General features: G+C 51.2%; 10 protein-coding genes across 10 annotated transcripts in view; 3 read left to right on the forward strand and 7 right to left on the reverse strand.

Moving 5' to 3' along the window:
* Positions 1 to 115, forward strand: part of Pmar_PMAR019516 (60S ribosomal protein L2, putative) — a gene marked incomplete at both ends in the record, with an annotated part of 905 nt that extends 790 nt beyond the window's left edge. Inside the window, one exon of the mRNA XM_002781146.1 lies at positions 1 to 115. Coding sequence (XP_002781192.1) covers positions 1 to 115 — 115 coding nt within the window.
* Positions 116 to 587: 472 nt separating this feature from the next.
* Pmar_PMAR019517 (hypothetical protein) lies at positions 588 to 8,828 on the reverse strand (the record flags this gene model as incomplete). The annotated part of the gene is made up of 30 exons (XM_002781147.1): positions 588 to 672; positions 805 to 954; positions 1,006 to 1,059; positions 1,109 to 1,169; positions 1,215 to 1,336; positions 1,437 to 1,553; positions 1,612 to 1,731; positions 1,788 to 1,845; positions 1,899 to 1,997; positions 2,051 to 2,128; positions 2,579 to 2,675; positions 3,037 to 3,093; positions 3,248 to 3,412; positions 4,833 to 4,907; positions 4,985 to 5,118; positions 5,191 to 5,395; positions 5,437 to 5,712; positions 6,389 to 6,558; positions 6,611 to 6,799; positions 6,850 to 6,941; positions 6,987 to 7,112; positions 7,164 to 7,244; positions 7,297 to 7,438; positions 7,479 to 7,616; positions 7,647 to 7,832; positions 7,874 to 8,062; positions 8,104 to 8,299; positions 8,342 to 8,452; positions 8,495 to 8,645; positions 8,697 to 8,828. The coding sequence occupies 30 exons, from the start codon at positions 8,826 to 8,828 to the stop codon at positions 646 to 648; spliced, it is 3,798 nt and encodes a 1,265-aa protein (XP_002781193.1). The 3' UTR covers positions 588 to 645.
* Positions 8,829 to 10,015: 1,187 nt separating this feature from the next.
* On the reverse strand, positions 10,016 to 11,198 carry Pmar_PMAR019518 (RING finger protein, putative; the record flags this gene model as incomplete). Its single annotated transcript, XM_002781148.1, has 7 exons — positions 10,016 to 10,159; positions 10,204 to 10,315; positions 10,360 to 10,478; positions 10,518 to 10,604; positions 10,647 to 10,717; positions 10,897 to 11,097; positions 11,144 to 11,198. 7 exons carry the CDS (start codon positions 11,196 to 11,198, stop codon positions 10,016 to 10,018), a joined length of 789 nt encoding a protein of 262 aa, XP_002781194.1.
* A 293-nt stretch (positions 11,199 to 11,491) lies between these two features.
* On the reverse strand, positions 11,492 to 14,449 carry Pmar_PMAR019519 (RNA helicase, putative; the record flags this gene model as incomplete). Its single annotated transcript, XM_002781149.1, has 17 exons — positions 11,492 to 11,708; positions 11,756 to 11,906; positions 11,954 to 12,044; positions 12,091 to 12,173; positions 12,385 to 12,459; positions 12,504 to 12,586; positions 12,637 to 12,708; positions 12,757 to 12,883; positions 12,926 to 12,977; positions 13,207 to 13,316; positions 13,368 to 13,474; positions 13,523 to 13,579; positions 13,631 to 13,786; positions 13,840 to 13,947; positions 13,992 to 14,122; positions 14,163 to 14,265; positions 14,306 to 14,449. 17 exons carry the CDS (start codon positions 14,447 to 14,449, stop codon positions 11,604 to 11,606), a joined length of 1,755 nt encoding a protein of 584 aa, XP_002781195.1. The 3' UTR covers positions 11,492 to 11,603.
* A 121-nt stretch (positions 14,450 to 14,570) lies between these two features.
* Pmar_PMAR019520 (hypothetical protein) lies at positions 14,571 to 16,391 on the reverse strand (the record flags this gene model as incomplete). The annotated part of the gene is made up of 1 exon (XM_002781150.1): positions 14,571 to 16,391. One exon carries the CDS (start codon positions 16,389 to 16,391, stop codon positions 14,571 to 14,573), a length of 1,821 nt encoding a protein of 606 aa, XP_002781196.1.
* A 550-nt stretch (positions 16,392 to 16,941) lies between these two features.
* On the reverse strand, positions 16,942 to 17,387 carry Pmar_PMAR019521 (hypothetical protein; the record flags this gene model as incomplete). The annotated part of the gene is made up of 4 exons (XM_002781151.1): positions 16,942 to 17,016; positions 17,066 to 17,143; positions 17,191 to 17,307; positions 17,358 to 17,387. 4 exons carry the CDS (start codon positions 17,385 to 17,387, stop codon positions 16,942 to 16,944), a joined length of 300 nt encoding a protein of 99 aa, XP_002781197.1.
* An 89-nt stretch (positions 17,388 to 17,476) lies between these two features.
* On the forward strand, positions 17,477 to 17,971 carry Pmar_PMAR019522 (hypothetical protein; the record flags this gene model as incomplete). Its single annotated transcript, XM_002781152.1, has 3 exons — positions 17,477 to 17,560; positions 17,606 to 17,937; positions 17,968 to 17,971. The coding sequence occupies 3 exons, from the start codon at positions 17,477 to 17,479 to the stop codon at positions 17,969 to 17,971; spliced, it is 420 nt and encodes a 139-aa protein (XP_002781198.1).
* Positions 17,972 to 18,087: 116 nt separating this feature from the next.
* Pmar_PMAR019523 (conserved hypothetical protein) lies at positions 18,088 to 18,883 on the reverse strand (the record flags this gene model as incomplete). The annotated part of the gene is made up of 3 exons (XM_002781153.1): positions 18,088 to 18,139; positions 18,184 to 18,719; positions 18,809 to 18,883. The coding sequence occupies 3 exons, from the start codon at positions 18,881 to 18,883 to the stop codon at positions 18,088 to 18,090; spliced, it is 663 nt and encodes a 220-aa protein (XP_002781199.1).
* Positions 18,884 to 19,229: 346 nt separating this feature from the next.
* Positions 19,230 to 21,108, forward strand: Pmar_PMAR019524 (hypothetical protein; the record flags this gene model as incomplete). The annotated part of the gene is made up of 9 exons (XM_002781154.1): positions 19,230 to 19,304; positions 19,342 to 19,497; positions 19,598 to 19,813; positions 19,864 to 19,981; positions 20,394 to 20,503; positions 20,548 to 20,604; positions 20,681 to 20,773; positions 20,814 to 20,927; positions 20,977 to 21,108. 9 exons carry the CDS (start codon positions 19,230 to 19,232, stop codon positions 21,106 to 21,108), a joined length of 1,071 nt encoding a protein of 356 aa, XP_002781200.1.
* Positions 21,109 to 21,792: 684 nt separating this feature from the next.
* Pmar_PMAR019525 (hypothetical protein) lies at positions 21,793 to 23,690 on the reverse strand (the record flags this gene model as incomplete). Its single annotated transcript, XM_002781155.1, has 1 exon — positions 21,793 to 23,690. A coding segment is annotated over one exon (1,644 nt), but the record flags the coding sequence as incomplete, so codon positions are not given.
* Positions 23,691 to 25,524: the final 1,834 nt, after the last annotated feature.

Genomic DNA, 25,524 nt, shown 5'->3' on the forward strand with positions numbered 1-25,524 from the left:
AAAAGGCGCGATAGGCTCTCTGAAGTTTCTCGATATCATAATGAGCGAATACCAAACGGTTTGGTCTGAATCCACCGATGTCTACCAATTTTTGGCGACTACAATATCGCCATAAGAAAATTCAGGTTTCGTATTCAGTACGGAGAACATATAGCATATCTCCAGCGTTGCAGGGACGTCTTAGCCCCTAGGGTGGAGAAAGGGAGCCCGCCTCGAGTCGTTTTAGTATGTTTAGTCCTCTCAACAGTATTTGCCTTTCCTAAGCAGTGCTAGCCAGTTGGCCCTGTCCTGCGGTGATATCCAATATGAGGATTGCATTATTTCCTCATTAAATAACGATGAAGGCGTTTCTTCTCAAAGTTTTTCCCCAATGAAGATGCACTCGTTATTATCGATCAACTCATTTGCGTTATTAGTGACGGACCGGATCACTTGGAAATTTGTCGTGAAGGCGAGAAGCTAATACAATATGAATGCGACTAACGGCTCATCGAGATACGGGATAATTATAATCGTTGTCGCCATGTCGAAATATTTCATCCGCGCGCAACACTCAGCTATGAAGGGGGCACGAAACTAATGAAATATGAAATTTGTCACGAGGCTGAACTGTTGCCGAACAGTAGCGTTAACGCATCTATCTCATTAGTCTTGAGTCCCGGGATCTGGAATCTGAAAAAGGGTAATACGAATCGATCCGCTGGAGTCAATAGGCACCGGTGCACGATTGATTCATGCCAGAACAGATAACTGATGGAGTGCAGTTGCTGCGAATTGAATTCCACATTAAAAACTGATTCTCACAGAGCTTTCAGCATCTTCGGCACTCTCCTCTGAGGAGCGCTTGACCCTCAAGGGGAGCAGCTCGTTCCACCGTGGGCAAGCCTCGATAATCTCAGTGCAGCGATTGACCTTGTTGATCACTCTACCGACTACTGCGTGGGTACCCGATACCTTGGCAACACACTGGGACGAACTATGAGCCTGAGGAAGGTTTCAGCTCACACGCTTCCCCAGGTCTGCTATTTTGGTCTGAACAAGGCCCAGCTTGCCACGTGCCTACAGGAAGCAGTCAGCAACGAGATGTTTGCCTCCCCCGTATGGATACAGTTTTGATTTTCTTCATCAAAACCGAAACTCGTTTGACGTTCTCCATGAGGTCTTTGCTCCTAGGAAGCACAGCTGCAACGGCCTAATGTGACAGTAAGACTTACTGTATAGCTGATTTCACACGTCTGAGGCCATTGGAAAATTCCTCGACAGAGAGGCTTCCATCACCACTGACATCGAGGATTGTCCACAGCTCCTCCATTTCACTCGGCTCGAGGTCCAGGACCTGTCATCGTCATTACTAGGCGATAAAGACCATCGTGTGTGTTGTTGTGCATGGGTGTCTGGCACAATGGCCGTATCCATGTTGCACATGCCGAGGGTACTTTAAGCTTATTCTGGACAGTCGTGTTGTACAGTACTGCCTCTTGGAACTCATCGAATGAGAGTTCTCCACTGCCGTCAGCGTCTAAGTCATTGAACAACTGAGCGAGGCTGTTCATCTAAGGCAGCACTGGAGTCTCAGGAAACAAGACCCGAATAATCTACGCATAGACCTACATCGTTCTGCTTCTCCCGCTCACGTATCTTAGCTTGCTCCTCAGCATCAGCTTTTGCGATAGAGAAAGCGTTTTCGACAATCACAGCCGTTATCAGGTTCATCAAAACCATCACCACACACTGAGTAGACACACAATGTCATAGCTCCTTAGAGGCGATCATCGTGTCATCATTACCAATATGACAGCCACGAAGAAAACAGTCACAGTTACGGGCGCCTTGGCCTGCATCGGTCTGACAAACGAAACACCACCTCCGGAGAAGATTATTGGTCTAACATCACTGACCTTGCTATTGCTGCCCAGGAGTCGAGGGTCATGACTTGGAATAAGGTGAGCATGGCACGAGAGACGCTCCCGAAGTGGTCTTGCACCATCACGTCGCCGCTGAACTATGCAGTGGAAGGAACAAGATTAAAGCAGAACTTGATGATTCCTACTTGAAGACTTCCATACGGCCGATGATCTCCACAGCGAAGATGGAGAATATGAACAGTATCGACGCTATCAGAATGTATCTACCACGGTGGTGCTCCTCGAGACCTCCACGCAGCCCTTCAGGTCGATACAACGCGCTGCTTACGTCCACAATAGCGTTCTGGCTGATGAGGCCAAGCCTCTGACCATATTCCACACGACGTGGAAGAATGGTACGACTCGAACAGCTCTGATGACCCGAATTAGTCTCATTAAACCTACTGGTGCTGGCGCATAATACAGGTGACTACCACTCACGTAGCGACTGCATAACACGGAAAGTGTCGTGAGTGTTCGAGTTCGAGCTGCTCGACCATGCAGCAATACAGTATAGGAGTATCTGTTCTGGCAGCTACTGTTGCTGCTGGCGGCTTAACATGAGCCCATACCAGAATAGCCTCTGCCATGTACCATATACTGTACAGGAGATAGAGACGTCCGTAACCTGGACCGGAGGCTATTTGTGAATAGCATAACTCCGGCCCACTTACACAGCAATCTTAGTGAGATATCGAATGTAAAGAACGTAACGAAGAACTGCTCGAGCGTCGTGTACCTTCCCAATTGCGACAACACTCGCATGCGCGCCTAATGAACAAATCACGCCGGGTCAAAGTCTATAGAGCACGACGTCATCAGCTACCATCACTAGTTCGAGTTGTCGTATAGATCAACCGGACAGGAATCCATGGGTATTCACGGGGGAAGACTTACAGGCCGTCGCTGTGGTCAGCCGTTTGCGCACTAAACTGCATCCCCAGGAATACGCAGTGAATGATGGTTATACATCCCATGAGCCGTTCGTGTGATGAGCTATCTACGTAGAGCTTGAGCCTGCTATAGGACGCAACTATGGACAACCTTGGCATAACCGTAGTGCCTGCTCCCTCACGAAGTGTGTTGAAAAAATTACTCGTGCAGAGAAAAAGATGCTACGAATGGGCCCCACCGTGGGAAGTGAGGATGCTTATAGCTTGATCCGCTTTTAATAGCCCTATCAATGTATCTATAAAACTGGCTAGTTCACGGAAGTCTGTGACACAGATACCCACACTCGCCGAACTAGATTATCCAGATGGATGAGCTCGAGCAACCATGCAAGGAGCCAGTTCTTGTGATACAGCTTGTCGATGTAGTCAGTCATGAGCTCTCTAGCCTACTCAAAACCATCAGGGAGGAACTCCTGGCTTGATCGTCGCCTACAACGGGTCCTTCCGACTCCTTATCGTCATCAGTTGGATCGTGGCTGAGCCTCCCGTTGTTTTGGTAACGCTCGCTAGTTATCCCGCGGGTATTCTTACTCTCCTGCTTCGAAGAGTACCCGCCTGTGACGACATAGTCACTGAATTGAATCGATGACTTGGTCAGGCCAACCGTTGGAGGCGCGGATGCATGACGGTGACTCGTTGCTTCGATCAAAATCTATCACCGTCCCATCGGTCCGGTAGACGTATTCCTGTGACGGAGTGATTTACTCAAGGGTGCTCGGACAAGGCACGTATCACTCGCAGCGACCTCCGTCTTTTAGCGTGTTTCTTGCTTTCCTGGGGCTCATGCCCATCTGGTTGGACTCGCGCGTTCTGATTGAGTTGATCGTGACTGAGTTTCGAAGGTACCGAGTCACCTCAGAGGTTAAGTGCTCGTTGAGAAAATCTGGGACGTACGTGATGGGTGTAATGAATCTCGGTATGGTCTTCCGTTTCTCGGTGCCTCGTGAAGGAGAATCCATAGGGACAATATAAGGTTACCTCATACACTGAGGACAACGCAATCAGGCCGACAGGGAAGATCCCGATCTCGAATAGAGTGACGAAACGGAAGGCTCGAGAAACTGAGGTTGCTAAAGGTGATGAGGAGGCCTCTGAGATGAGACGACAGGGAATGGGAAGAACAATGGACCTTTTCGATAGGGTTGTGGACAAGGCCATCAGCAACACTATGCGAAGTCTCAGGTCGACTTGGTCTCCCAAACCAGGCCTTGGTACTCAGGATGCGGTAGAGAGAAGCTCATTGCCACATCAACGGCCAGGAGTTGACGAAGGCGAGGTACAGTCGATAGTTCCTGTTGGTAGTTGAGGAGGTTTCAAAACCTCGTGAAAACCTTGGAACTGTTGTATCTTGCTGACGACACACCCTACAAACCTGGAACTCCAAATAATCATCGAATCTGCCGGCTCTCTGTCCTCGTAACCCAATCGTTCGGAAGGAGTCAACCACGTGCGGAGGGTCGTTGATCCGTCTTGCATTGCAAGACAACAATAAAAATTGTAATATAAAGAATTACAAGTTACAAGTACGGTATTACAAGAATTGTAATACTGTATCACATATCTCTCATGGACTATACACCTTCGGAGTAATATGTACTAGGCGGTGGATGCCCCATCCAGCCTTAGCGGAGCTCTGAAGCACGAAAGGGATTACTTTTTAACTTTCTCATAATGTGGTCCATCAGAACAACCGAAAAGGACATGGATTTTCAATCTAAAGTTGTCTCGGCATTGAGTGCGGCGAAGGGTTCGTGTTCAGGATGCTGTGAAAACTCTCGTGTTGTTGTATTGTTCGAATCGGAAGTTATCGCAACGATGATCTGGTATGAGCATGACAAATGGATATTCCTGATCATATTGAGAACTCAACCCCCAGCTGAGTATGGATAAGCATGATAACACCGAGTGCCTCTAAGCATGCCCAGGACCGGCAAGGCACATCATGGAAGATTCTCTGGATCATCTGTTATCTTACCATCGCCTCGTTGCCCATCGTAGACTGCGCTCATGCGAGCCATAGCCCGGCCTGAACTCGCCAAGAAATGCCTATCTACATCAGCACTTTGTTTTAACGAAATCTCGCTGGCATGCTTCTCTCAAACACAATTCGATTCCATAAGCACGTACGTTGTTCCTCCTCCACCTTAGACTTGATGTAAAGAGCAATCCCTCCGCATGCAGTAGCAAAGACCCCGATACCCACGCCGAATGCTACCAAGCCTTCCATCATGGTGTGCCCGAGGTCGCCCGTAGCGCACATCCTGAGATGGATATGCCCAGCACTCAGTCGAGAAGCTCATCAGTTCGCTGCTTTCAGAGTAGCCAGCGCTTACCGTCCTGCCTTGCCGATTGAGTCTGTGCTTCCTGAGTCAATGGCGAAGGAGCTCTGCTGCACAGCAGCTGGGCTGAGCATGTGGTCCATATCGTCATAGTCAGGACCATCCTCGTCGTAGTCATCATAGTCCCCGTCATCGTAGTCTCCATCATCATCCTCATTTTCATGCTTATGGTCATGAGCCTTCGCGCCCACACCGTCAACTGCGACAGCGTTGCGCAACACTCATGCAGCGAAGCCTCACCAGGCTTGTGTTCCCCTGCTTCGATTCTATGCTCACCGTCTCCCTCACCATGTGGATGACTATCTACTTCACCACCGTTGTCGGCTCCTCCTTCCTGTAGGAGTGGACGACTGTGCACCGCTTCGCCTGTTTGAGGAGCTCCTGAAACCAAGGCTTTGAGGTGCGAGCTGGGTACACTGTGGCGACCTGAATCCCCAGGGTCCACGTCATGGTCAAGAGCGTGATCTTGGTCTTGGAACGGAGCAGGATGTTCCGAGTGGCCTGGGAACGCTGTTCCTGAGAGCATAGGTATCATCCTGACCTCAGCAGCGCATCAAAGCTACGCACCGATCACATGGGGATGGTACCCTGGACTGCCAATCCCGAACAAGTGATCAAGGGCAACCATTCAAAAGGGATGAACAACCGTGGAAACGTCGATTGCCCGTGTGTCCCACAACGCGACTCCCAAGGATGAGTTTCACTCCATTGTGGCGATGCCTGGTGGCATCGAATTGTTGCCTCCAGGACAACTCTGATAACCGCCGAACTCAACGTACTAAGTAGCGTACAGTAACTGCGACCCAATTCCTTGTATGAGAGGCTCTACGCAACAATCATGCTTGCATACAGAGCCACCACCAATACCATAACAATTCCCTTTATTAAAACGTCTCACTGAACTTGAACCTTCGAGAAACGACATGATAGATAGTATATAAGAGCTCCACGATATTTCATTGCTGTTCTTCCCAGAGGCAACCAAAGCCCATTAGGTGTTGCTCTATTCCGACAACAGGTTTTATGGAGGCAGATACTTCCCCTATGACGGACTGAACACAATCTTCTCAAACATTATGAGCTCAGAAACTTGTTGGATAGAGGTTTCAATCATCGCTGATCGTGAGTCATCAGTCAGTTCGATAAGTGTCACCATCACCATTGGGAGCATGTCTCTGTTCTGGCAGCATACCCTTAGAACGGAGATCTTCCCTCTCAAGGTCGTGTTTAACCCAAATGGGCATTTTCGGTAAGGTGGACACCAACACCAACTGCACTGTCAATATCAAATGCTCCACACCGAACACCGAAGCAACGACGAACCGACCGTACCCGGCCAGGACGGTGTCACCTCGAAAGAACCTGAACGAACAACAGCGAGATCGCACTTGCAGAACAACGCCACTTGCCCTACTGTGGAAACACCTCAGGCATCTGATCACTGGCAAAACCAAACAAGATGCAATTCGTGAACACTGCTGCCCAGCACATGAATTCCACAATTTGGCACCATAATCTGTGCAGGCTCGGGTCCAAGGGATGGGAGGGTCTATACATAGGCCCACAGTGACGAGTCAAGCCGAGTTTCAACTCGTCCGAATATCTGACCGTACAGTTGTCACTCAACACAGGCAGTGGCGCTAAGATGGCTACCTCTCGATGACCATAGCGATAAGGCTGACCAGAGAACACAGAGGCATCGATGTGGCCCCGAATACGGTGACGTAGCCGAACGTGATGACGACCTGAAGGGCATGAGAGTATCTCCCCACTGCTATCAACGAGCCCACCTCTAGGTAGTCGTCAAAGACCTCATGCTCGTCCAACTCCTCAGCACGATGGAGCTGCTCATCGGCGCTAGTGGCTGGAGGCACCTTAGCGCTGCCGAAGGTGCGGTATGAGTGAATAAATGGTATCTACCAGGACCAAGAGTCAGCCCACTAAGTGCAGAGCTCCCACAACCTTACTAGAGTTTCTATAGCGAATCTCCGGAATGTATCAACGTAATACAGGGAGACCAGTTCGCCGCGCAATTTCATGATATCCAACTGAAGACATCACAGACTGGATTTTCCAGGACCATACCCGGCAGCTACTCACTTCGTACAAGCCGACATAGAAGAGGACTGAATAACAATCGAGAGCCTCAAAAAGAAAGCGCTTGAAAACTAAGGACTTCTGGTACTGGACCATCAGTGGCCAGTTCTCAAGCTTGGTCAACCAAGCCGCAATGTCGCGATATCTGCATGGACGGTACGCCCTCGAAGGTAGCCAGGACTCACGTTAGATTCATGAACTGAATGACTATCGTGTGACTGAGGACCGGCAGCATGCTCCACGGAATCACGCTGTCGGACTTCGGGTCAAAGATGTGACCAGGCTCAGCGAAGTGGGCTAGTTGCGGTATGTAAAACGGTGAACTGAAAAATGACAAACGATTGTACGGTAACCTGTGGGGACAGTCAGCGCACACAAAATGAGCCTCGAGACCTTCAGCAAGAGTCGAGTTAGGTCCGTGGATGTAGCCTTGGAGATTAAGAGAACACATACCAACACAGAAGGCACAGAGGACCATGAAGGCAGTGACTAAGGCGGAAACGGCGAAACCAAAGGCTCTACGCCAGAGAGGACAATACCTGGATAAATGACTGCGGTCATTGACATTAATGACTCCTACTTCTCAGTGGCACCAGTGACGGGAGACCGCCTGTGGGAGTAGGCCTGATAATGAGGGTTCGCTCTCTGGGCCTCGCGCTGACCCTTGTTGAAGCAGCTGTCAATAGTATCGGTGGCTCGAGTAGTCCATCCACCATATTCAAGCCAAGACGGCAGAGCCACACTCCAGACCAGGAGGAAGAAGGCATACCTGATACTGTACTAGCTGAAGAACGCGAGCAAGCGCCTTACCAAGGCACGTAGGGTGAGTCCACGACACTAGATCCAGTCTCCCCGACAGCCCAGAGGACGACTGCGAAGAGACTCGGTGGGACCAGCCAGTATATGATGATGCTGATGAAGTTGAAATAGTCTCGCACTGGCAAGAGGGCAGTCCGGACTTCATGCTCAGTGAAGGGCTCTGGTAGGCTCTGCACCTCAACAGCATCTGGCAACACACTGAGGCCACCTCCATATCATGATTACATACCATCCAAGTCGAAGCCGCATATCGAATAAATCGCATTGGTGACAGCAGTGGTGGTCTCTAGCCAGGACAGATGAACAGGACGGGGAGCATCACGGACCGGCACCAACGCACCTGGCCAAACCACTGATAGAAATTCCAAGTCTGAGAGCTTACCTTGTGCCTTGGGCAGTGGCCACATCTCCTTCCCACTAGATATGGGTGGGAGTTCTTTACTAGAAATCATCGATAGGATATGAGCATCATCAGCCAACCGCAGTAAGGCCGTTTCAGATTCGGCAGATACGTACACTACTGGTTTACCGCCCTACAGATACGGGCCGGTGATCAACACAAACCCCTACCTGGCAGCTCATACCTTCTCACTGCTTTTGCTTGGCACCTTAGCCCAAGCCTTGAGCCCTCTCTCAGCAGAGTTGAGCTCTTGGACGATGTAGTCCCTATCCTCTTGAGTACCACACAATACAGCCACCGCAGCAGCAGAACCCATCATGAGTTCTCCACCCCCTTTCAATGACATGCGTAGTAACAAAATCTAAAACTACAATCACCAACACCGTCACCATCCTTGCAGCGCGAGCAAGATCGGCATATGTCTTACCCACCGAGTCTCGGTGACCGAGATAAGCATGCTCGCAGGCTCACACTAGTACTCTGATCAACCTTGATATCAGCGACCTGCTCTTCAGCCTACGATCACTGGTACTCACGCGTTCCATCAAAAGCAATGGATTGGGCAATGCCACAGCATTGCTAGAGCCCAAGTGGGCACGTCCTGTGACAGCACACAAGCAATCATTCTGTGTTTTCTGTCTCCTTATACCGCTAAACTCATACCGAGCCATGTTCCATGTCGATGATGAATGGTCAGTTCAAGGCGAGAGACTGACTGTAGTATACAACTAGTCAACCATCATGGTACTCTCTCTAGGAGAAAGCAGTTTGTCGCGGTGAGAGTCCAGCCCATCTGAGACTCACACGGAATTGTGTTGGTTTAGTGGTAGTCAATCCCGCCGCCCATACACCCATCTCGAGCGTTGAGCCCAAGCTACTTCATTTACACTGCTGTTACCAACTCGAGTCCACAGAGTTCAACATCACCAAGTAACATTCACTACAGCATGGGCATCGTCTCGAGCAATTCAGCACATAAGAGGCTATCGCGTAGTAGGGCGATCAACCTTATCTTCGTCATCCTCATCCCTGGCCTCTGATACAATGCCGATTCCAAGAAAACTAGCATCACACCTATGCAACTGCCCAACCTCACAGAGCATCTTACTCCTCTATAGCGTCCTCGCTCGATTGTGCCAACCTGTCCCGCCTTGGACCGTCCACGTCCCTATAATCTGGACCAACAGCTGGGTCTGACGGCCACTCCCTCAGTAGCTGGTTCGAGTCAACCGTGATAACCGAGCCTATGCCAATACAACTACAATACAGGGAGGCGGCGGCGGCCGCCTACATTCGTGACGATGTGTCTCTGCGCAGAAATACCGCGACTCACACTCCTGGCATATGGTGAATTTGGGCCCACATACATCACATCTAAGCAGTTGAGTAGATCCTAAACAAGCTCCCATGGCCCCACCTGTATCGGGTAGAGCCTATAATAGGAGTCATCTCGCAGCGGGCGCATCGCACCCCAACCTGAAAGCATATCACCACCACCAGCACTCAGTTCAGTCCCACGTGCAGAGGACAGCCTCGTAGTAGTGCTAAGTGGACCTTTCGAGCGTGTTGCCGCCTCTTGGACTCCTCCCTGATCTCGTAGTGATGCTGCTGCTGCTCCAGAAGACGAACCATGAGGTCGTCTCCAACCTGAAGGCATAACCCTTCTTCCCAGCTAAGGACCCAGCCCCGACCATGCGGTAATAGTCAACATCTGTCTGAGGCAGTTCAAAGCGACACAATGGACAGCAAGCATTGTTCGTCAACCACAGCTTCACACAGTCCAGATGGAACTCATGACCGCAACTGAGGACAGCTGAAATCCATCACTCGCTGTGCAGAAGCCCCACGGCAGGTCAGTGAAGGGATCTGGGTCATCATCCTCATCAGCGCATATTGCACAGTAGCGACCGCCGTCCATAGCCAGATCTTCCCGAAGTACTTCATAGTCAGCTGGTGAGATATGGACCTAAACTACCGTACCGTACGGACCATACTTCTCCACTACCCGCTCCCTCTCTAGTGATTCCAACATCGCCGAGCACACTGCCTTGCCGCTCCCTTTGACGCTGCCTGACCTCCTACCAGCATGGACCTGCACTGACACCTCTAGACGAACATGCCCCTCCAACCGCACCGAGGGGATATCGTCTCCATCCGAGCCTGGCTCCTCCTCAATGATGTTCGGGGCCATCACAAATCGACCACCTGCATCACTCCAAGACCATAAACGTTAAGACCCCCGCTACTACTACTACTACTACTACTACTACTACTACTACCACCACTCGCCCCTCGGCGTCCATCCCGATGCCCTGGCTGGGCTGTCTGACAACGTGAACCTAGCACGAGACCAGCTATTCCCCCTCGAGTAGACATGATACTACTCGGTGCAGGCATAACTGTGACACTCTCGACCATGAGGGGCCTACTGCCTTGCGGTGAGCCCATGAAGTCCTCAAGGTCATCATCGTCTTCTTCCTCTTCCTCGTCATCATCATCAACGTAGTCATAGTCCATCGTAGGAGGTATGTCAGTGACCGTAGTCTTGTCCATTCCTCCACAGTATCGGCATACCGCACTGGTTCCTGACATGACCACTAGTCTGTGCACCAACTCACTACGACAGATCACCTCGATGACCACATGAATGACAGAAATAGGAAAGCCTTGGTGGACGAGTCGCCATGCTGGTAACACAACAAGTATACCCACTACTCTGAGGTCGCCCCATTCCTAAGCTAGTATCATTCGCTGCTCATAAGGCAGCCACAGGGATCAGATGAGATCGTTTTACTATAACGGTGACTCCTGATCGCAGTGTCACCACCATCACCAATTATTCTCGATTCACATCCATATCGTGCAGATTCCCAAGATGATCTATTTTATTTAAGGGCGCGCGCTTTTTACCATGCGCTGAATCATTTAACCACCATTGACAACCAAAATCTGAGTGATCGTCATGAAACTGCTGTACATGATGACAGGTCGTCTACTACGTCGGCAGCAGCAGCAATAATGAAAATAACAGTGAAAATACGGAAACGATGAAAAAGTCTCTGAAACTGTTGGAAAATTTTAGGAGGCGACTTCATCTCCGACCACCACGAAAGCCGCCTCGGAAACTCCCATTGCCACCGCCCCTGACCGAGGCAATGCTAATAGCTGCCATGTCATAGAGGGACTGCGGAGGGGTCTAAAACAACATCGATGATGGACAGTACTGGTGATGATCCTTTTGACCTGTTTCACGTCTTCCATGCACTTCACGATATCCTTGGCCATTCTAACCCTATCTGGGGTGTGCGTGTCGTTCGTTATGAAGGTTAGGGAGTTACCCACAGCACCGGCCCTTCCTGTACGGCCGATTCGATGGACATAGTCTTCAACGGTCCTAAAGGGTCCAAGCAGTGAGCCATGACCAACACCACGAGAGGTCACTTAGGCATATCGTAGTTGACCACCCATTCAACGTTCTTTATGTCCAACCCACGCTGAGCAACATCAGTCGCGACCAATACATTACAGCGGCCTACAGCAGTGACAACATCAACGACAGGCCGCAAGAGATTGTTTACCAGTTTTGAAGTCGTTGAGTATTCTGTCCCTTTCACGTTGCTCCTTATCCCCATGGATTGACGCCGCGTTGAAATTGTTGTACCTAGCAACAGAGCCGTCCGCCCCATACCCCAGTGTTAAAAATATGCATATGGATGCCAACTACGGTGTTGAAAATTCTGAGAATTTTCTCCGGGATAATTCTTGTTGGTTTCCTACCCAAAATCATGTATAAACTTCTATAATCAGTGCAACATTTCCCAAGCTCGGCTGAGGAAAGTGAGCATATATTCCAACACTGCTATGCCCTTCACCTCATTTCTCTGGTCAATGCATCCGCACCCTTCTTCGTCTCAGTGAAGACTATAATACGACTACCCTTAGGGTATCTACCAGTGTAATACGCCAACCTCCATCACAACAGCCACAGTACGTCTCCTTGAGCCAGTCGAAGAACATCTGTCTCTTGTCCATTTCTGATACCACCTCGACTCGCTGTTTCACATCAGGGTTAGCCTGATCACCATACGGCCATCGAAACCATTCACATCCATACACCTGCTCACCTGCAGCTGAGTGTTGCCAACAGTAAGTCTAATCGGCTCCTCGCGGCAAAAGTCTCTCGCCATAGACTGGACCTGATGACGCTGCTGTGTTAGAGCTAGACCAGACGGGCAGGCGACTACCTCCTTCGGCCAAGTAGCGCTCCACATGGTGGTCTGCCTGTCCGGCCTGATCTGGCTCACTATACGTCTGATCTGGGGTTCGAATCCCATGTCCAGCATCCTGTCCGCCTCATCCAACACCAGATACCTGACGTGTAGGTACAAAGGCGGACAGTGAAAGTCAACCTACGTGACTCTCTTAAGGTTGGTCACGCCTGTCTCGAGGAAATCGAGAAGTCGTCCTGAAGGCATAGCAGACTACTTCCGAGTGCGGGAAAATATGGATGTAGTCGGCTACCGTTGTTGATAACAATATGAAAATTTGGAGGAATTTCTCAGTGATTTCTGTACACTTCTACCCAAATTCTTATATAAATTTCTATAAGTAGTGTAGAAACTCTTGAACTCAGCTGAGGAAAACGAACATATATTCCTCCAACACTGCTACTCCGTAATAAGAAGACGACCCACCTGGAGTAGCGATGCAGATCTCAACGCCGCGACGGAGATCATTAGCCTGGTTATAGCGCGGCACTCCACCAAAGATAGCCGTGTTCATCAAACCAGCCATTTTGCCGAACCTGATAGCAGCGACTCTTCCAAAAAGGCCAACAGGCTAAACACCCCCGCACCTTGTAGCCTCAGCCTGGACCTGCATGGCCAGCTCTCTCGTTGGCACCAGCACGAGCACTACAGGACCATCACCATGCTTCAACGGCGCTTGGGCGTTCACGTGTATCTGTAGACGACTACCCTCAACAGAGACCCGAGCCAGGACGAGACTCACAATAGCCGGTAGCATAAAGGCAACCGTCTTGCCGCTGCCTGTCTGCGCTACACCAACCTGAAGGGCAACGAAGTCGATCGGTCTCGTCAAGTATAGGATGGGGCTGACCATGTCCCTGCCAGAGAGGGCCACCGGCCAGCCGATCTTCTGGATGTTGGTGGGCTCAGTGTAGCCTGCCTTTTCGAACTCCTTCATCAGCACCTCGGGGAACTGGCCCTGCTCGAACGTTCTAATTGGCTTGGGGATAGGAGGCGTGCCTTGGACCTGAACATAGCAGCACTATGAAGACTCCTCAATAGCACCCTCCGAGCTCTCACCGTGATGTCAGCCTCGGCCAGGAAGGCAGCACAGTCCTCATCAGTGAACGCTGCTACATCCGGATGCTCCTTGTAAAAATTCTTAGTGAATGGCGTCAACGCCTCACCCTGAATGACCAGTACAAAGACTACTGTTAGAGAAAGGGACCTACCTGCCAGTTTATAGGCTGTAGGCCACTACCAGCAAATGCCTCGGTGTCACTAACACCATTTCCACGAGAGTAAGCTGGGGAGCAAACAGTCATAGCATCTCGAGGGGCTACTCCTACCTCCACCACGTCCCCTGTCACGCCTGTCGAATTCATAAGCATCAGAGGATCTACTCTCAGCACCATCGAATCTACTCGTGCTACGCGAATCTGATCTCGCGTTGCTGAACCAGTCGTCCTGGCCAGCGGTCTCGTTACGGGAAGGGACCTTAGGGGTCTGAGAGACGAGGCTTGGAAGGTTGAGCAGTGGTACCTACCGGTGGTGGTGGAGGAGGAGGACGCTTCATAGTGACCGTGGCAGCAGCAGAGGTGCAGGAACGTAGCTGAGCCCCGAAGGTTGAGGCGATACGACCAAGAACAGCAGGGGCCCATGGGGTACTCAATCGCAGGGTAGATATCATCTTTACTAGGAGGTGTGAGCTGAATAGAAACAAAACCAATGAGGCTAACAAGAAGTACAGTACCAAGAATGCACAAGCCATAACACAACACATGGCCATCTCGATAAGTATACCAGACCCTTCAGTCAGGAGCAGGGCCGTCACACTCAATGACAATATGTTGGCCATTCTCAGGGCACTCCACCGGGATGCCCAGTCTGAACTCGATCAACTCTTGCAATGCCTTCATCCTCTTATACTCAGAGTGCAATAGTATCACCCTCTTAGCTGGCCTTAGACCTGCAATCATCTGACAAGCGCCATAGGAGTCTGTATGGTATGTCATTGGTATGTAGTACGGCTTGCATTGTATACTAACTTTACGCCCGTCACCAAAGTTGACCACAGGAGACCACTTAGACCGCTTCTTAGGGGGCTTGCCACCTTCGTTCTTCCTTCTCTTCTCAGCTTGAGAGGCCACCATGATGAGCTCATTACCCACAGTTCCCTTACGACAGTACCCTGTCAAGACGAACTGCGCATGAGGGTTGCCACTTTCCCTATTGAAAAAGGCCAGACTTGAACCACTCTCCATCATCGCTGCGCCACAAAATACAACACTAATACAATTGGGTAAAAACACGAAGTTCTCGTCGATGAGCTCAACCCGAGCAGCAGTGGTGACAGCAGCCACCGCGCCCATTACACTCGTGTCACCCTCAGCAAGGCCCAAGCTGAGGCGTCGGTAATACTCATTGCACATATACGTGACCGGACTAAGGGTATAAAAGTGTATATCCGGCACTGAAGGCAGGCCAAAGTTATCGTCCAAACGTTTATTCTTCTGATTGAAATCGTCGGGGAGATGGTATGTCTTGGACATGGCCCCAGCCCGAGTAGACAGAGACTCCAGCAGGTCCTTATTAAGGACTTCCCGCTTGTAGTAGGCCAATAGCATCTGAGCCATCTCTGACACTCTGCTAGTTGCGAACACTGGCATGACCGTAATCAACGGTGGCACATCTGCCGAGCCCATGTAGTCACGAAGGCGCTCTCGACCACATACAATGTTGCATAGACGTGCCTCTTTAGAGCGGCTGTTCATGTGAACTGAACTCCCAAAAGTAGCTTCAGAAATAACAACATCAATGGTCTTCCCTGTCAATGGTAACTGCCTCGTCAGCAAGTTGGCTGCAGGCATTGTGAATTCAGCTTGGGTGCTAAAGTCGCCAGTATAGAACAGTGTCAAGCCTTCGTACTCTATCATGAACATGAGAGCCCCCACCACATGCCCTGCAGGGTAAGCCGTCACCACCGCGCCGCAGGTCAGCGTTCGCTGAGACCCCGGGGCCATGACCAGCGCCTTCTCGAAGCAAGATTCGATGTGGCAGGGATAATACGGCGGAGGACTCTGTTCCTTAGCATAGTCCCTCAACAGCATTGGCGCCGTCAACTTGGTCATCAACGACATGACAATCTCGGGCGATCTCCGCTGGCCGCTCATTAGGACCTCAGTGAGGTAGGGAAGAGCACCAGTATGGTCGAGATGGAAATGGGTAACGAGTACCGCGTCAAGCGGCAACATACCAGTCTTACTGTTGTCAGGCCACAGACGATCCAGCATGGGGACGCGGTGTCGGTGCTTAGCCAAAGAGTGGCGAATAACAGACCGTAGCAGTTGCTGTGGGGTGGTTGCCGAGGAGTCTCCCACACTGTCAAGGTCATCATCATCAGCATGCTCTGCCACAACACTATGCTGCTTTTCATCCCCATGATGAGCAGGGTCACCACAAGACACGTTGGCTCCACAGTCGAGGAGGATACGCACCCGAGGCTTGCAAGAGGAGGCCGGTGGGACGAAGGTTACCAGTACGCATGATCGACCCACGCTTCTACCAGCACCTAGGACGTCGACCTCGATGCGCCCACGAGAGCAGGCTGCTGGAGGAGGCTTATTACTCATGTTGATGGGGGAACATTTTCCTGCAACAAGACTTACTGTATTCTAAACAGTTAGTTTAGCAGACTAAACTAACGCAACGTGAAGGTGACAAACAAGAACAATGCTATTGTAACATGAACAATGAACATGAACAACGATACAACCAGCGGAGGTGATCATCAGCGCAGAGCCGCAAACTGCAGCAAACGAGAGACAGCTAATTTCGGCGCGGCCTAAATCCTGTTGGGCTCGGCGAGCTGAGTCGACGAAAAAGCCAGCCGATACTGTGGAGAAGTTGCGGTCAAGCTCGACCTCCGTCGGATCTTAGCATCGTCCATATGCCCGTAACTGACATTCAATATCCTCCTCCACAACCGGTCTACCTTCCTATCTCGACACGATCGCCATCGTCCCCGCTGAGAATGATAGTCATAGTTTAGAAACACGGAGAATCCGATCGAGCTGCACAGTGGGGATAGGCCCACTTCTTCAACTCAACAACTGGGCTCCCGTAGAAACAACGAACACGCTCTTAAGAGAAACAACGCAGTTTGTAAGGAATTTCCCCACATCACTCAATGATAGTAGTCTCCTCAATGACAACATCACCAGGGATGACCTCCTCTTCCTCCTCCACAACAACAACCTACAACAATACGCAAGCATGATCACACTCAAAACCGCAGCATCCCTACATCTGGCTGCTCATAAACGTCTTCAGCAACGAAAGTCTCAACGCTTGTCTCGGGCACTTGGTGGACCACACGTATTGTCTGAGGCGAACTTTCTGATAGAAAAACAGCAACTCAGCCAAGTTTACTTCTCCAGGCTGTCCACCATCATCGGTGATGATGGTTTCTTCCTTGACAACTTCAGTTGGAAGGCCCTCCTCAATGACTGTCGTTTCCTCTACAACATCGGGGGTCTCCACCACTACCTGTAGGAGATTTCCACGAGAAGTCCTAGAACTGACAGGAAGTGGTCTACCTCTGTCTCGTAGGGAATATAATAAGACATAACTAATGGATGGTTACAAAAAAAAACTAAGGTGACCAGGACTGACGATGGTCCCAGGGGGCCCGGCGACCACTCGAAACCGTACCAGAATGAAACACAGTACTGCCAACAGACACTGTGGGGGAAGAAATGTTAGCAATGAGAACAAGGTCAAGTACAAACACGCAATCAAGGTCGATAGATATTGTGAGTGTATTGGGACCCAGCAGGACCACTAGGATACGCCTGATACTGCTGCTGCTGCTGGGGCTGTTGGCCATACACTGGCTGAGCATACACCGGCGGACCACTATAGGAAACAGCACTGGGGACTCCACCATAAGGCTGCTGCTGCTGTTGCTGTATGGGTTGGGCATAGACCGGTTGAGCATAGACAGGCTGAGCGTATGCATGTTGGACAGGCTGTGCATACACTGCTTGCTGTGGTGGTGGTGCCGCTGTGTAACCTGACTGCTGGTAAGGTGGCTGTTGATAAACCGGCTGTTGATAAGGAGGTTGCTGGTAAGACGGCTGCTGATAGGACGGTTGTTGATAAGGCGGCTGCTGGTAGGTAGGCTGCTGGTAAGTAGGCTGCTGGTAGGTAGGCTGTTGATATGTAGCCTGTTGATATGGTGGCTGCTGTTGGTATTGTGGCTGCTGTTGGTATGGTAGCTGTTGAGGAGAGTATTGTGGTTGACCATAAGGCTGTTTAGGGTAGCCCTCAACAGCTGAAGGCTGACCTTGGACCACCTGGCCAGCAGGCGTTGGAGGGCCTGCCACCATCGGCTGCATAGGAGCAGCAGCCTGCTGAGCGTACATCGGTGCCTGTGCTTGCTGTGGTACCATTGGTGGTGCAGAAGGAGCGAAGGCCTGCTCGTCCTTGCCCTGTGTAGACATGCCTTGCCCACCAACTCCTGGAGGTGCTGATGAAGCCACCGCGGCCTGCTGGAACCCCATCTGAGCTCCTTGACCCGCCACAGAAGGGACCGGCGATGGGTCGGGACTAGGCTGCACCTGGACTCCTTGTGAACTGGCCACCGTGGCGGATCCACTATGTGGTAACGTGCTGGCAACAGCTTCGTGGTGGTCCGAAGGCATCACGGTCGCTTGCTGGACATTGCCAGCAGGTGGATGAGCCACCGGTTGTTGACTAGTAGTGGCCGAGCCTGGCTGACTCCATGCCGTTATCGTGACCAGAGGAGCCGAGGTATCTTGGCCCGATCCCGTGGTCTCACTGGCTTGCCCGACAGCAGGCACGGAAGGTGTCTGGTTGGTCACTGGATAGCTCACCGTGACCAGAGGGGCTGAACCTTCGTTGGCTGATGCTAAGTGCTGGCCGGCTTGCGCTGGTACCTACACATGAACACCGACTGGACACTTCACAGCTCACGACAGGGAACAATCCATATGAATAAACATCAGTCCCCTTACCCCGCGCCTACCTGGGGATGGTAGACGTATGGCGTACTCTGAAGTGGGGGTGCGCTGCCCGTGGGATAGCTGCTACTAGCTTCCATGATAAAAACGAATAATAACAGAGTTAACACTGTCAGACTCAGTGATGTCCGGTCCGTGGCGAGATGGAACTGATGAGGCTCCGATGACCCCTACATCCAACGACCAGTGCCTCCTCCCATAATCCTTCGGGGACGCCGTGAACAATGACCAATATGCAAATGATGCGGATCCGAGCAATCTTCGATAATTTCGTGGCGCGTGACGCATGCGCGCGTGTCATCAGTCATCGGTCTTTTGAACTTGCTCCAACACACAACGAAGCCGACATCGCCATTGATGTAAACAGGCGGCAGGTCGGTCGACTTCAGTTGGTTTGACAATGAAGAAGCGCCGCTCTCGTGGTCTATGGTCGTGGTGGTCCCCGAGGATGACCATACTGCCGTTGATGATCCTGCTCGGTGTGGTGCTGATGGTCATGTCGTACAGACGATCATCAATCCACCATCGGTTACCCCAGAGGGATGCCACACAACTCGAGTTGAGAGGAGGGGGAGCGGTCAGCGATGGTGTGGGGGCCAACACCGTAGCCCCTCCCCGTCCTTCTGCTCTTCAGCCCAGCGAGACGTCTCCACTGGGACATGTCCGAAGACCTGTCCTCAACAATACCTGGCCAGTAATGGCCATTATGTTTGCTGTAATCGAGGTAGATGCAGTAAAGCGATTACGGACTGTCCGCCCCCGTATGGTACCTGCCTATACTGTAATCCCTGCAGCCCTACACAGAGGAGCTGATCGCCTCCTCTAGGTACTGTGGACGTAACCAAAACAGGGGCACCACCTCCAGCCACGCCGGTACCACAGTGAGTCCTACTGTGACCATCACTCCCCATCAGAAGCCCATGGTCTCGTCGGGAAGTTGCGGTATGCCGACTTCAGCTCGTGTCGGTGGTTCTACCAACATCGGCAACGACATGAGCGCCTATTGGCATGTACCACGGCAAGAACTACTCCCAGATCTCCCACTCGTCCTAGGCCTTAGGTGTTGCTGTGGTCACCGCTCGACCCTTCCACGCGCAAGCCGCCATGGGAGGGTCTACATTCACAGGCTACCTCCCCACCCAGTGGCATCCACCTCATGGATGGCACGGCGATGCTGAGTACCACGGCCTTCAGTGAATCCTATCAATTGGTTGTCATTAGGAAGGCGGCGGCCGCATGCCACTGTAGTCGTCCCCAATACGCCCACGAATGTCTGGGTGCATGGACGGAATCCCGAGGCCTCATACGAGATTTCGTACGGCTATCGAGGGCCAGTTGCTGCCCACCTCAAGCCTCAGATGAACAATAGTCTCCATCGAGCTGGTCTGGCACAACGAGCATTGGCTGACACCCTACCCGATGAGGTATTCGTCCATCAGCGATGTGCTTGGGAGACTCTACTACTGCATGGTAATGACCCCAACGTCACTAATCCACTCCTTACCACACCTTGTCCAAATCACCACCGTAGGCCTGTGAATGTTTGACCCCTCCCCCATCTTGTTCTGAATATGCTTATGGCTCTATCAGGGATGTACGGCCCGATGTCCTTCTCGGTCTTTCGAGAGGCGGTTAAGACTACAACCACCAGGGTGACCTTCATAGAAGGCAAGGCCGGAGACTCGTGGCTTTGCGATAAGGTGCTGATGTCCCTACGTCCTGGCTTGTACCTGACTCTAGTCAGATCCGTGAGAGTATTCAAGCCTTCATCCGCATGGACCATCCCAGCGTGTCATTCAGAGTACTACTTGGTGACACCGAGCCGGCTTCGATATCGATGGACTTCGCCAGACTGGTGCTCTTCCTTGAAATCTCAGGCTGCCTATGATACCCTACAGGTCTATGCCCCCATCTTAGTCCGCGGCCCATCGTCTTTCAATCTCTGGGCTGCCCTGGCCAACCATGGTCAGGTAATTTATAATGGTCATCCATCCGGGACCTCCATCTCAGGTGTATTCTCCTCCAAATCCCCCTACGTGGGGATGGACAACAACAGAGCTAGGCAGCGACTGGCACTGGGTCACCAGCGCTAGAGTCCTCACACGAGGCGTCGCCAAAAAGGAAGTAGGAGGCAAGTCACCCTGGCTGTCCCTCCGCAGGCTTCCTGTTGTAGCTCAAGTTGAAACGCCCTCTTGAGAAGAAGCCTCGAAAGGAAGGCGAGCCAATCTGGACTGATCTGTTCTTAGAGAGGGCTATTCCATGGCTGAATGAGGCCCCGATGTGGTTCCACCATGTGCCACCATGAGACCTCAACCCTTATTAGCTCTCCCCAACATGTGCATCGTTGAGTCACTAGTGTCACCATCCCCCAGGCGGAAGATGCTTGCCTGACGGTCGCCAGCCTTGCTGAGTTATTCCGTCTTCCTGTGGATTTTACGCAGTTTTTCGGTTCCATTTGTTCAGCTCACGGAATTGCTCTGGGCATTTATCAATTTGTTCTGGGTTATATTTATTTGGTTTTGGTTTTCACTAACTAGTTCGTGAAATGGTGTAGTGTGAATAGCAGCTACCATCGCCATGGGCAACCTCGCCAGGCCGGGGTTGTCGAACACAGCAGCTGTAACGAACCTCCACTGTTCTTGACTGTTTATATGCTCAACAATGGATCTGCCTCGCCACTGTCAATGACGTAAACCAACCTCCATAGCCCCAACAAACTCTATAAGAGAGTATTTTCCCGAATATCCTATGGCGAAATGATATCATGGTATTGCCCAATACCTCTCGGCTCTGCCCGGCTCACACTTACGTCACACCCTCGAGCACGGCAACAAAGTCGTGGCAAGAATGGCGACTCCCCAGCACTGAGGGGTAGGTTCGAAGGCCGTCGCCGCCTAATATGGTCGGTGGTGTTGATGTCCGGCGCCTCCTGTCGTTCCCTTGTGTCAACACGACCCGACATTAGCTGGAGAGATGCGACCCAAACGTACACTGAGACCTTGAGCCAAGATGGCTACGGACTTACGAGCTAGTAACGCTCAATGCTCAAGATCAATAGTACGGAATGTATCCTATGCTCACACTTGTACGCGAGCACAAGGAGAAAGTCTGTACGCATGCACAAAAAGGTGACGCTCTCTGCCGCACGGACTGGTCGAGCATCAATATACGCCCCCCTGATCAGTCAGGCTATAAGACAGAGAATAAAGAAAATACGAGTTGAATAAGACATCGATAACTACTCACAAGTCGTCATCCGAAACTAAGGTCTCCCACGGGAAAGCAGCAGCGATGTTTGCATGACTGATCACCGTTTCATGCTCACTTCGAAGAAACCTTACTTTATATCGACGAACAACCCCATCACGCGCCGGATAAGCTTCCAGAATACGGGCCGGCACGATAGATTTAGCGGCTTGAACAAATACAGGTGCACCAACTTCGAAAACTTTCCACTGACCGTTAGAGTGATACTGAGCGTTACTACGCTCCTTTAACCGCCGGAAGTGGTAATCGAGGAACACCCTACGTACAGCTGCAACCCGACGAGGAGCAGTATCGGGTCCACGAGAAGGAAGGACTGCAGCAGAAGGACTGATATTTACAGCCGCTGCGCCCACCGGATCGGGTACGGCCGGAATAACTTCGTCTGCTTCAACAATAGGAGTTGGCAATGAAGAGGTGGACGTAGACCGAGTGTACCCCTGGACCAGAGAGTCAGGAGTTATGACCCCATCCTCACAATCGATAGTCAGAGGACGGGTGTTGAGCAGCAAAGATACCTCGAGCAGGAGCAGACGTAACGAACGAACATCCTGCACACTCCGGGGGTCAAACTCCCGGAGCATACGACGGGTATAGGGTATCAACAACATCGGTCTGAGAATAGTCCTTACAACGCCATGCAGTCTTTCATAATAAGACCCTTCCCACGGAGCAACGGCAGCGTTCAACCAAGAGAGAATATTGTGACCCTTAAGGAACTGATTCCATTGGACACTCTTGAAGTAGGATGCTCTATCACTGAGGACCAACCGGGGGGTCCCCCATAACATCATAAACTCTTGGAACGCCATGATAAGACCCGTAGTAGATTCCGTGGGAGTGTAAATAAGAGTCATATGGCGCGTAGCCACACAACAGAAGCTCACTACTTTAACACCCTCAATAGTGACATAATCGATTCCAATGGCCTCGTAAGGCCGATACGAAGGAGATGTTAGAAGAGTACGAATATCGAACATCGGTCCCCCAACCGGTAATGTCCATCTAGCCTTACGGGCGAAACGAATACATAAAGCGCACTGTTTTCTACAAATCTGTCTGGCTGCTATAGTGACACGGGTACTACAATACCCAGTGAGCAGCTGAGACCGCGAATACGAAGGAGAGCAATGGTCGTTAGAACGATGGATGTCTCTGAGGAGAACATCCCGCATATACGATGAAACATAAGGTTTATACTCAATAATCCCCGTTGGTCCTGCGGAACGAAGGTGAACAACATCATGAATACGGAAGTAAGGCCCTGTTCCCCGACCTACATCACTAGAGGGGGGTAAACTGGGACAAGATTGTTGGTCACTACGAATGACAACTAACAGATCCGAACGATCCCATACAGTAGGATAATCCGTGAAAGTGTCAGCATGGGGGTCACGGGCAAGAGTATTCCATGTTCGAAGACACCAACGCATAACCGCTACCAAATAGAACATATCTCCCGCCCCCCAGCTGCATTCTTTTAGACGACGAACCAGTGGATAACCCTGGGATACACTCGGCTCAGCTGACGAGTCTCTGGTTAGGCAACACTTATCAATGAATGCAGTTGACTGTAGCTCAGGAACGATAAAGGGAAAACATTCCTCCACTAGATGTACCGCCGAGTTATATCCCGCGTGGGAGTCTGAGGTTGGTAGTGGATGCCCGGGGCAACCCTCACAACACCAATCAGTATCGGCGTCGCGCTCGCCCTCGGCGTGCATCTCCTCGGCCGTTTCGAAGAGACCTTTCTTCTTGCTTCCAACCAAAGCCTGATCTTCTACCACGACCGCTTGCAGCAAAGTATGTATAGTTGCCGAAGTCCCCGGGATAGCTGCTTCCAACACTCTGCTCAACCCATCCGCTCTCGTGTTAGCTACTCCTGGGAGATGACGGATCTCATATGGGACCACAGCCTTAATGGCCTGCAGCTGAGAACCAAGAGCCCCGACCAACCGTATAATGGCGTCTCTCTCGACTGCCGTCACCTTCAACGTAGATGCAGTAGTCTGGCACCAGCGGACAGACGCAGCATTATCACATTCGATTGTCAGGTTCAACCATTGTTCTAATGGCTTGCAGGACTGGTATTGGGTTGACTGCAGTTGTTGGAGTATCCGAGCGACACTGGCGACCCCACGGAAGAGACTGATCAGCTCTCGTCGATTAGAGTGGTATCTAGCTTGACGAGGAGACCATATCCAGCTGTCGGTCATCAGTGGCACCTCTTCTCCCGATGGGAGGGCCAGATAAACGTAATAACCACCACCCGAGCCACTAGAATCAGTTTGCAGAATCAAGCATCTCGGCTCCGATGATGAAAGTATTGGTATCCCGTGATGACATGGATGCTCAAGCCCTTCACTGATGTAGACTAGCATCTGTTCACGGATACGCCGCCAGCACTCTCGCTGTCTCGGAGTAAGATCCTCGTCATTCAGCATAGTCGACCAGGACGTCGTTCGCGGTATACGTCCGAAGAGTCTTCGAGCTGCGTCACACAACGGCTTGACGTCAGCATGGAGCCCTGCCTTATCCATCCCCAGAGCACCAGCAATACGGTAAACGGCTTGGCGAGACCAGCAGTCCGCTTCTAACAGTTTCTTAGCCTTCTCTAGTCCAGACCGTCGATTGCAGTCAATCACCAGCCCCTTCTGGTCGTAAGAAAGCAAGACGCCAAGCACTGGCATAGACTCTCGAACATAAGGTTGCAGAGAGGCCCCCTGGGATTGTACGGACTGATGGACGAGTATAGCAAATTTCAAGACAGAGATTGCAAATCCACACAGGGATAGGTAAGATAATAATATCGATAGCAAGAATACAATCTTACAAGCATCTTCCATTGAGAAGTGTAACAACAGATCATCAACAAAGTGTGCTATACCACTCGCCACCATATCGCATAACGTTGACGTACGGAATGACTGGATTTGTCGTCCGAGTGAACATTCGAGGGATTCCGGACCAAACAGGCATCCAAAGCATACTCGATGTGCTAGGTATCGTTTACCGTTGCCACAGTGCAAGGCAAATCCCGGTAAACAATTCTCATGGTCATAGGTACCACCATTCTGCGGATCGGTTGATCCGGACTGAGAAGGTTTGAAAGAACTGCACAGACGCAACATATAGAAGGCACTATGCACATCTGCAGGCACGACCACGGGAGAACATGTTACCCGAAGAGCTGCTAACATAGTAACTATCGGTAATGTGCATGTACTCGAAGGCGGCAAGCTTTCATTGGTTTCTCTCAAATCACATACGAGACGACCTTTGCTCGCTGTTCGAGTCGTTGCCCCATTATCCGGACCTCCCACCATAAACACTTCGCCTTCAGCATAGCCGTAAGGTACATTCTCAGTTGGCTTCCATAAGCCACGACTGACGTATCCCTCGATAAGCTCATCATGCAGCACCCGCGCTTCGGGACAGAGCTTCTCGTGAAGACGAT

Source organism: Perkinsus marinus, assembly GCF_000006405.1.
Source record: "Perkinsus marinus ATCC 50983 genomic scaffold scf_1104296943502, whole genome shotgun sequence".
NCBI classification, from domain to species: Eukaryota; Perkinsozoa; order Perkinsida; family Perkinsidae; genus Perkinsus; species Perkinsus marinus.